This window comes from Cyprinodon variegatus, unplaced genomic scaffold (assembly GCF_000732505.1).
Source record: "Cyprinodon variegatus isolate N-32 unplaced genomic scaffold, C_variegatus-1.0 Scaffold98, whole genome shotgun sequence".
Classification (NCBI taxonomy): Eukaryota; Metazoa; Chordata; class Actinopteri; order Cyprinodontiformes; family Cyprinodontidae; genus Cyprinodon; species Cyprinodon variegatus.
The window spans coordinates 661,005-672,231 of record NW_015150551.1 but is presented as its reverse complement, the minus strand read 5'-3'; the positions used below and the strand labels follow the sequence as shown (position 1 = coordinate 672,231).

The window sequence follows — 11,227 nt, the reverse complement described above, 5'->3', positions numbered from 1 at the left end:
GGTGCTACGTCATTAGGAATCCCGTTCAACAGAAGCCTCTGGCCCAGTCGGCTATTTGCGTTTTCCGCTACTCTTCACTGTGATTGGAAGGCGTTTTTCATGTACGTAATCCAAACTGCAGGCACCAGAATAATAAAAATCAAACATACTTTGCTGGCAGGTTTCGAAATTTTAAGTTATTATAGGTGTTAATAAACTGTTTCAGAGGAGTGATCATAGTGATCAGCATCAGCTGTTCCGTGTTTGTCTGTGCTAGCTCCCAGATCAGCTTCTCTGATTGGCTGATGTGGCGTGTCGAAATTTTCAGTTTTTCCAACTGCAGCAGCTGCTGCTTTTGCAGAGCGTCGTGCTCGTCAGATGCTCAGAAGCTCCAGCTACTCCAAACATGGTGTGGGACCTTTTGCTGCGCCAAGATGCGCATCAACCATTGACTTTGCATGTAAACTAGCTGCATCTGCTGCCTCTGCTGCTTGCAGTGTGAACGTAGCATAACCCAGCGTGATGGTGTCACCAGACATGCAGCGGTGGGGGGACAGAGGCAACGCAGCTTGCCAGCGAGGGGTCAGAGGCAGCGTTTTTTGCAAATGGGAAGGGAGCCAAATGCAGATTGTTAGTGGGTCGACCCATATTTGTAAAACACGCGTTACCCCGGTATTTTCAGTGGGAAAGAGCCTTCGCTCTCAATCTGCAGGTTTACTAGAGCTTTCTAGAATTTCTAAAAGTATAATTGGTAGGCAGATCTTTTTGTTACCAGGCTCCCCCTCTATGGAATATACTACCTGTTAGAGCCCATGAGGCAGAAACCCTGCTCATTTTTAAGGCAAGGCTTAAAACTTTCCTTTTTGATAAAGCTTATAGTTAGAGTCGATCAGGTTATTATGAGCCATCTGTTTTGCTGCTATAGGCTTAGACTGGTGGAGGACATTGGGACCCCTTTTTCATCATTCTGCTTCATTCTATCTATATTCTCCCATTTTGCAGTATTTGATAATTCCATATCTAACTTGATGCTCTCTCTGCTTTTTCTCATCATAGATTCATAGCGTCATCAGGTTTGTCCCTGTTTGGCTGAGACACCATCCCAGAGAGACGTATCAGCCATCAACACCTTTGTTTATAGATGTTGAGCTTGGCCCGATTTTCAGTGTAGTCTTGTTTCTCTGACTGTGATTATCTGTGTGGGTTCTCTTTCATGCTCCGACATGGAAACTGGCTGGGCGCTCGTCTGCCTGGCTCTGTGTTTCCAGGACTGGGCTGTCTGTTGGGCTGGTTAACCTTTTGTATCCCTGCTTCCTTCTTGTATGTCTGCTTCTGTCTCCTTGAATCCCAGTTGGCCTAAATAGATGGCAGCTCACACCGAGTCTGATTCTGCTGGAGGTTTCTTCCTGTTAAAATGGACTTCTCCTCTCCAATATTGCTAAAAGCATGCTTGATGTCAATGATTCCTGAGACAGAAAACTTTTAACCTATCTGTCTGTATGATCTAGTTGTACATGTGTTGTAAATTGGCTATAGGATTAAATTGAATTGAACATTAATATATATATATATATATATATATATATATATATATATATATATATATATATATATATATATAAAATAGCTTTAGTATAAATAAAATCTGTCAAAAGAAAAAGTTTTCTTTCAACAAACTGGTTCAAGATAAACTACATACTAAATCCGGGAAAGATTTTTTATTTTTAAGACTTCATATCCCATCATGCTTTAGCAAATGGTCTAAGAGTCCCTATATGGATGACACTTGAGTCCTAAGGGGATTTCTAGGTGCAGTTTCGTGACAGGGGTGTGGTGGGATCCAAGCTAACGCTCCATCAGCAGATGTAAATCAGACTTCGGATCCACCCCCTCATCCGTCTTGCTCTAATAGGGGTGGGCTGCTCTGACTTTGGGAGGGGTTGAACTCTATGCACTTCCATAAACTACACAAACACATGGACAAACATTTTAAAACGTTCTTTTCTAAACTATTTTTTATTATTTGAAAAAAATAGTTGAGAAAGATTATACCTTTCTATCAGTTAGCATTCTTGTGCACTGGCTAGCAGCATACACTTTTTAACACAATTATTTGGTCACCGTATTTCTGTCTGAAGCTGGCATTTTTAATCCAGGTTATCATATTGTGAGAAGCTCATACTAATCAATACCAAGTTCTCACATATGTTTCCATGTTCTGATCTTCATAAATCCTTACTCCACAAAGTGAGCGATATGTTACATTGATTCGAGCCGGTTAGCATAGCATTTGCTTCAGCTACCTGATGCCGAGGTTCATGGTTTCTGCAGTCCCAATCATCCCAATGGCCAGCAGCATATTATTGCAGAGCTTCGCAGCCTGCAGTATTGAGAAACAGAAACAAACTTCAGATACAAAGAAAGTTCTTTTAACTATAAATAAGTGAGGAACTTCAGTGTGCAAAAGCTGTCTGAATCTGGATACTGATGCCCCGTCTCACCTTGACGATTTAGACCAGCGTATGCATACGGAAAATCTGGCAAAACCCTGGCATACGCAGGATAAGTTACGTTTTGTGTAAGTTATTAGCATGGTGAAGTACGCTGAAGCACGCTGGCACACTTCGACATATGGCAAGTACGTCAAGAAATTTTAAGCAGGCTCAAAATTTCTCGACGTATGCCAGCATATGCCATACGTGGGCCATAAGTTACAGGTAAGTTATTTGATAGTTGACATACATCAATTTTAAGTTACTCATAAGTCATGGTGTCTAGCTTATCCAAAACCTATGAGTAACTTGTGCATAACTAATGCGTAACTTATCAAGAACTTATATCCAACGCATATCAACATATTTGACATGTTCCAGAGGACTGCTGAAAGTGTCTCTAACTTACAGCTACTTTATAATGGCGTATTGGCAGTGTTTTGGTATAAAAGGGGGTTCACGGGAGGAAACTGTCAGTTCTCCTCCAGACTTCATCCCCATCATATGAGGAGTGAGAAGGTGAGTGTGATGGATCCTCCCTGCATTCATGCCCACGGCCATGACCAACGAACTTCCTAGCAGACATGATGCTAAACTGCTGTGACTGCAAACTTTCTTTCCTTCTTTTTCTTTTTTCTTTTGCTATATTTCTTTTTTTTTGGCAGGTGGTAAACAGCAGCCAGGTAAATTCCGCAATCAAACACATCTTTTTATGCAGGCCGGGTGCCTCCGGGCGGATCGCTGCCCCCCTCAGGACACCGGCTTGTGCATTGTTTCATGGGCATTATGCTGTCGTGCATTATGCATTATTTAGGCTGTCGTTGGACATAAGTTCTGGACTCATTATGAATACGCTATGTATACACCCGAAATTGAAAAAAATACATAAAAAGTTCAGGTAATGCCAGCGTTTTAGAAGATTCTACACTGGCTAAATCGATAAGGTTTCATAGGGACCCTAAATCATTAAAAAGCATTATTAATTATTAAAAAGCTCTTTAATACATGTTAATCTATGTGTTGAGTTTAATGAGCAGATTTCTTTACCTGTCCTGAGCCGACTTGTCCACAGTATACAACATTAGCACCCATGCAGGTGAATAATTCCTCTGCAGCCTGGAATTCTTCCTCCAGTCCACCAACCATGAAGGTCAGTTTGGCCATACTGGCAGCTCCAACACCTGATAAAAAAAAACAAAAAAAAACACTACAATCTCATTTCAGCAGACTTACACATTGGGGTGGGGGGGGTTAAGCCAAAAACAGATTGAATGGCTATTAGAGACAGAAAACACAGATTGCTTCATGTAGAGCTTTCATACATTTATACTTGAAATCGTTACGTTTTGATATAATACATCAGGATTATTGTTTCTAAAAAAAAAAAAAAAAGGCACTGGGACTTATAGATGAAGTTAAAAATATTTTTAACTCCTGAAGATCAAAAGAGATGCTGTGAGAGAACTTAATAAGGAGCAAGCTAAAAGCCAAAAAAAGATAAAAGTTCTTTGTCTAAATGTTTTAAATGTCTAGATTTCTATGTTCTTTTTCAAAACTGACAAACAAAACAACACTTTCAAATAAATAAATGCAATATTTTTGTGTAGAACAGTTAAATCCTTATAAAATATTCACTTTTTTGGGCATTTTTTTCCCAATGTAAAAGAGAAATAAATCTGAATTTTACCATTACAACCACAGGCACTCAGTGGGTTTAGAATAATGAATATAAAATCAACATACTGATGGAAGGTATAGCACAAAGTCGTGAAAAAATGTGCATATATATCCGTTATACATGTATGTCTAATAAAAAATACAAAAATGTTCTGTTATAAAGAAATGTTCCGGAAAAATAATTAGCAATAATAATAAACTTTTCACATTTTAATAATGCATAGGAACCTTGGGATTCAAAGGGCTGGCTGCAGATTTAAATAGATAAAGAAAAACTGCATTTCCTCCAAGAAAAACAATAATTTAAAAAAAAGGTTTAAAACCTGAAACACTTGCCTGAGCTGTTATGTTTTGTTTTGTTTATTATGCCCCCTTTGTACTGTTTGGTATGTGCATGTGGGACTTGTGATGAGACAGACGTGTTAAGTAGCGGTGCACCAGAGGGACCCAGCTATCTTTAAAAGGCGATTGTCGCCATCATCCATTGCACAACCCCCGAGGGAACCCTTGCCTTTTGTCTCGCCCCCCCCTCCTCTCTCACATTTGCACAGACCACTCCATGCACGTACACACAAACAGCTGGGCCTTGGGACAGCCCCCCCTTCTGGGGGGGTATCAGTGACAGGCATGAGGGGTAATTAACTTTACACTTTATCATGTTCAATTAGGCGTCCCTCCCCATGCCTGATGGCTTAAGGAGCATGCCATGTTGTAGGAGGCAATTCCATCCCACCTACCCTCATCCCCCCACCCTGCTCAAAGTGGTCCCTAATACAAAAAATAACCCCTTTTCAATGCTTTTACCCAACCAGCCCCATGGATCTGTACTCTAAATGCTGCTCTGACCCCGAGGGTCTAAGGAACCAACAGTCTCTGCTTTCTGGTCCTTAAGGGCAAGTGATCAACTGGATTTAAACATGTGCTAAGTAATACCTGTGAACCAACTAATGTCAATCAACCTGTCAAGGGTTCTTTTAAAAACATTCAACATAAAAGCAACACAAACTGCAAAGCCAATAAACTTATGCCTTAGAAATTGACTTTTACATGTACTTTTGTATTTTTTTATAAACATGAGACAGTGAAATTTATTGGCACCTACTGGAAACTCTGTGTAAAACTATGGTGCATTTTACCCCCAAAGACGGTACAAATACAAAAACATTTCAAAAGGCAGAAGAGAAACTATTACAGGTTTCATCAAGACTTTTTACATGGGTAATAAAGAAATGTATGAACATTTTTTTTACTGTTTTCATTTGGTGTTCAAGTACACTACTAAGGGGGGAAAAAAAAGATGTTTTAACCTCCATGTGTCAGAAACATTCCAATTAATAGTAACTACAGCATGTCACTTTGCTAATAAATATAAACCATCCATCCATTCATCTCTTTTAAGAGTTGTTTTGTATTATTTTCTGTCTGTGCATTATGTGTCCTGTTTATGCTTAGATTCTCTGCAAAATGTTGATATGGTTTTCATGAAGACAAATTCTTGATTCTTTAATAGATTCCCTCTAAATTTAGAAATTAAGCAAGTCCTGAAAAGGGAATGCATTCCGGTGTTTTCCAAGGAATTTAAGAAAGAATACTACAAAGCTATTCTAATATTCTTGCAGAATAACCCTGAATAAGAGTACCACAGTTTTTGCTGAGAGAAGAAAAAGATTTCTGATTATTAGGGTTATAATAATGTCATCTGGAACATGGAAAACACTGCTTGTGACAAACAGACACATTTGTTTTTCTTGTGATGTTGAAATGTTGTAATTTTCTATTAGCTATTAGACCTGCAGTGAACAGCAATGGGTGAGGGAGGGGCTGAACTGCTGCATGCTCCAGGACACGCTGGTTCTTTTTCACAAATCTCAAAGGGGCTTTAAAACACTGAAGCAAAAAGCATTATACCTTGATGCTAATATTGTGTCCATACTTTCACACAGTCATTTTATTTCCTTATTTCAACTTATCCAAAAATGGTTCAGCTTTCTTCACACAGAGCAAAGCAATGCAGAAAAAAACTGGAGTCCAAATTCCTCTTAAGGGTGCCATGAAGCTCTAATGAATGGCCTCTAACCAGTGGAAACCTAATAATGTGAGTGTTAATAATTAAAACGGGAATTACCAGAGAAAAAGCAATAGACTTTAGAGCAGAGAAAACAAAGGAGAGGATTTATTTTCCATATTTTCACTGCCATCAACAAAAACAGCAGTCCCCCTTTAATTGGTTGTCCTGTTGTCAAGTGTTTGACGACGCTGCTGTTCATATCTGTGCATGTTTGTCAGCTCTGAGCCTTCAGCAGGTCATTAGGGCCATATAATGAAGCCCAAAGCCCCATGCTGTAGCAGCTGCCTATAGGCCAAAGCTGCCATGTGCTCAGCATAAGGTCATCACAGACACCAATCATACAAACATACGGCCCACATAAATAATAGATTTTTTCTCTATCTTTCACTGCTGTAGGATATTATTTACTCCATTTGGCACACGTCTACATAATCCAGCATAACTCAACAATTGCCTCCTTACATTAAATTCTTTAAAACAAGTCTGATGATTAAAAGGAAAATAAATTGCAGAAAGACATGAATGTTAAATAGATTGCAGCAGTTTTTTGCACCTCTAAAAATATTCTCCATAAGTGGCCTGAATTTAGCTCCATCTTCCATCTATTATAAAGAAAGCCATAACATGATGCTGCCACCACCATGCTTCACAGAGTAACTTCTTAGATTGCTTTTAGCCAATTCAGGTATCATCAGAACAGAAGACTTTCTGATGTTTCCTCTCCCTGGAATGGCTCTAAATGCAGCTTTCTTTTAAAACTGGAAAAATGTTTTCTTATAATGTTACACTGCCTCATTGTTTTCCAATCGCATAGAATCTATTTAAAATATGTTGAAGATTGCTCTAGCAATGTGACGAAATGTGTTGTAATTCCTTTCCAAGGCTCTGCATTCCCCTTTTGTTTTCTGGTGGTGTTTCTGCAGGGTGAGCCTCACTCATGCAAATACATATACAAAAACACACACCCACACAGAGCTGTGTGACAACTGTGCAGGTTCATTAGTGCAGATCACTGTTTGCCGACGACTAAAGAGGAGATTATTGATAACACAGTCAACGAACTGATCAATATATCTCACTAAGGAGAGTAAGAGAGTGGGGTAAGAAAACGATCTTTCTTTTTCTACCTCCCAGCAACCCGCCCTCAAATTAACTAATCACCCATAATAAGCTCTTATGATCTGTAGTGGATTTCTATAAGGAGTGACACCAGGATGATGGAAGATTCTTGTAGGTGGAAGAATAAGACATCATTAGCATAACAGTATATGTGTGTATGTGCAGGCATTTTTAAGCATATCATAGAACCTGCTCATTGTGCACGGACTGGAGCATATTAGAGAAGAGGTGCTCAGGTACTGTCTGCGCGCTGTGTGAGCTTTCATTGTGCATGCATGAGGGGGCTTCCCATTCTTGGGCCCGTCCTGTCAGAGACGGATTAAGGAGGAATCTTAATGAGGCTTCCCGAGTGCTGGGTCCGCCGGCTCATCCATCCCAGCAGAAGTGACAGTACTGAATCGTTAGTACTGCACAACTGCACAACGCCCCCTAGGGGGAGCAGAAAAGGAGTGTGACTGTGTGTCTGTGTGTATGAGAGAGGGAGAGAGGATCATAAGAAGAGAGGAAACATTTGAGATATTAAACTTCACATAAACTTTATAAAGTGTAGCTCCCTGTCTAAATTAGGTTTATTAGGTTAGGTTATTAAGGTTTCCTTTTTTAGGTCAGTAAGGATAATTATACTATGTCAGAGGTAACAGAGAGAGAGAGACAGATCTGCGTATCAGATTAACTTTTTATTTGTTCTCTAGGTTAATTTGAAGCAATTTAATTATTGGAAACATACCTATGGGAGTATTTTAAGGAAAAAAAAGGTGCACACTGTTTCTTTAGGGGACATCATGGAAAAATGATGATCATAAACCAAGATGCCAGAGAGAGAACCATTAAACTCTGTAAGTATTGTTTATCCTAGAACCAGTCAGTAATCCAAAATAAAAAAAAGTCAAGTAACAGTTGATGATTGCACTTGAGATTAAAGTGAAGTTAAAGTGTTTGGAGGAAAAAAAAAAAAAAAAAGAGTATCCTTGCAAGCCTAAGAGCACCATCCCAATGATGTAAACGGAGGTGCTAAAATCCATGATGCACGGGTGTTCTGCTGCAGGAAGAACATGTGCGTTTGAAAAGAACAATATGTTGAAATATTTAAGAAATGTCAAGGAATCGGCAAGAAATCGGACGGTTTGGAAAAAAAAAAAAATGATTCAAAATGGGTAATGACGTAAGGCATAGGGCTAAATTTGTTACAAATTGGTATAAGGAGAAAAAAAGTCTACTTTTTAGATTGACTATCAAAATCCGGACCTCAGTCCCATAGAATATTTATTGGAAGACTTAAGAGGGAATTAAAAAGGAAGTCACTTTCAAATCCGTCTCAGTCAAATCAGTTCCGTCAGGAATAATGAGCTGTAGTTCCAGCAAACCAACAGCTCACAGAAGGATAGCAAAGTTTGTTAAGTTTAAAGAAATGCTGCAAAATGCTGTAAGTAACAATGCATTGCAGTATGTAAACCAATTAAAAAAATAAAACGTTATAAAAACCAACTCATTACTTTGACATCTAACATGTAAATATTAACTGAACTTAAACTGGGGATGTTTGATTTAATGTCAGAAAAGAAGTCTTTTCTTAATATGGTATATGTGACCAATTAATTTCAGCTGTAGCAAAATATAAACATGAGGAACTTTTAGATGAAACCACTTATATGATATTCAACCTTTGGGGCAAAAGAAAATGAGAAAATCTCATGGGAAAGCAACACTTAATTCGGTCACTTTTTCCTCTAACCCATGTTGCAGTAGGAGAGATTTGGTTGACTGATTAATGGGATTTGATCACCCAAAAAACATCCAAGTCCAATTCTCTCCAAGCCACAAAAAGATTGCCTGTCTAGTAATTAAAATACACTATTAAATGTCTTTTTGGAGAATTAACTGGAAAAAAAATGGAAGTAGCAATAAAAAGGTCTTGTGTGTCTATGATTGTGTGTGGCCCATGCAAGATAGCCTGGGGCTCTGAAGTCCTCTATGAATGGAAATCTACTTGTAGAGTCAAACTCTAATAGGACAGATGTTCAACAGCAGGCTTCAATGACTGTGCTACAAGATGGAAACTGGTTGTGTTAGAGGAACTGTACATCAGAACCAACCCTGGTTTGGTCTAATTGTAATGAAAACCAGGTTCATTAGCACTTCTTTGATTATTTGCAAAGGAATCAACCAAGGCAATTTACGCCAGCTGTATGACCTTTTAAAGCTCTGCTCTCTCTGAAGTGGTGCAAGTACAAAACAAGTATGTGTGTAAGTACATGTGCAGGATGCGACACGAACAGGTGCATTTTCCAGAAGCTGGCAGCCAATAAGGCGTCATTTGGAGCTTCTGAGGCTGTGTCTCAGGGTTATGAGGAGCATGTAAAACCAGTAGCCGCTTTTTATTAGCGGTACGTTAAAATTAAAGTAGATCTGTTAGATAAGATGCAACACAAAAAGTACTACAAGTGAGAAGGTAGCCACAGAGAAAGCTCTAGTTATGGGAACCCTATCTTTATCATTTTTAAAATCGTTTATATCATTTAAGCTTTTAATGTAGTTTTATAACCTTAGACTAAATATTTTGTTAAATGAGCATAAAACTGAGGCATTAATTGGACATAAGGAGCAATATACATAGGCTCTATAAGGGCAAATAATACAATATTATTGTTTAATATGGTGAAGGCTTTGATGCAGCGGGCCTGTTTCTTCCCCTACACCTGGGAACTTTGTTAAAAATGTATAAACTCTTTAAAGCATAAACAGCAAAACAATTTTTTTTGCAGAAAAACTAGATAAATGCATTATGAATTAGGCCTTAAAGGTGCCATATTTATGTTATTGTGCAATTCTTGACATTTCCGTTTAAATGTATTAATTCTGCAATATCTGGCTAAAAACCAACCTCAGCACTGACCTCTATGGGTTGAAACAGAGCTACTGCAGTTACATTTCCCTACTGGTTTAAAATGTTGCAGGATTTTAGAGGTTATGTTCACTTTATCAGAGCAATCTCTTTTCCGAGGCCATGACCTCGAAACAGAGATGAATGCATTCAAGTTTCTAACTTGAGGAAATTTGTATTCTCTATCGTTCATATATGGCCGGTTAGTTCTAACCTTTATCAATCAAAAAAGAAAATAATCTGATTAAAACTTAAGATACTTATAATAGATTATTAAGATTACCACTAGACATGTATGCCTACCTATAATGTTTCCTACTCATTCTCTAAGGTATACATTTTAGTGCTTTATTTAGAGAATCTCTTTTGTTAGGGTAAGAATAATCACCTTCATTTAGCTACATCAGAAGATAAAATAACCTCAGCCTGAAGAAAAGCTAGAATGGAAGAAAGACAAAGCAGACACAATGTCTGATACCATTAATCTTTTTAAGGAATTGGTTTGATAAACGAAAAAGGCTGATTAGAAGCCACACACCACTTAGATTAGATACCTGCTAATTGTACAACCTTTCAGTCAATACCCGATGCAGTAACACAATGCGCTACTGACGTCATATCATGGAGTGAACACCCCTTGTAGCAGCTCATTTATGCAACCATGTTATTATCTAGAAAGAGCCTCGGAACTGATTTCTGTAACACTTTTTCTGCTTTGCTTTTAATTAAGAGAGTTTAAGTCAGGTGTCAAGTAGCAAAGTACAAATACTTTGTAACTTCACTTAAGTAGAAATTTTGGCTATCTACACTTTTTATTTTTTAGACAACTTTTTACTTCTACTCCTTTCGTTTTTTTGCAATTATCTCCACTTTCTACTCCTTGGATTTTGAAAAAACTGCACCCGGCTTTAGCCGCCGATATCTATTGAACTGTCTCCCATCAAACGTAGGGGGAGCTCTACATACAGCCCCTAGAATAGGGAAGAAGAAGAATGCTAGCTCCTATTAGCT

At 38.4% G+C, this 11,227-nt stretch overlaps 1 protein-coding gene across 1 annotated transcript in view; it reads right to left on the bottom strand.

The window, feature by feature from the left end:
- Positions 1-11,227, bottom strand: part of LOC107084328 (3-hydroxyisobutyrate dehydrogenase, mitochondrial-like) — a 42,911-nt gene that overhangs the window by 14,961 nt on the left and 16,723 nt on the right. The window contains exons 5-6 of the mRNA XM_015374122.1: positions 3,519-3,652; positions 2,283-2,359 (exon numbers count right to left, since the gene is read on the bottom strand). Of these exons, the coding sequence (XP_015229608.1) occupies positions 2,283-2,359; positions 3,519-3,652 (211 nt within the window). The remainder of the gene's footprint in view (positions 1-2,282; positions 2,360-3,518; positions 3,653-11,227) is intronic.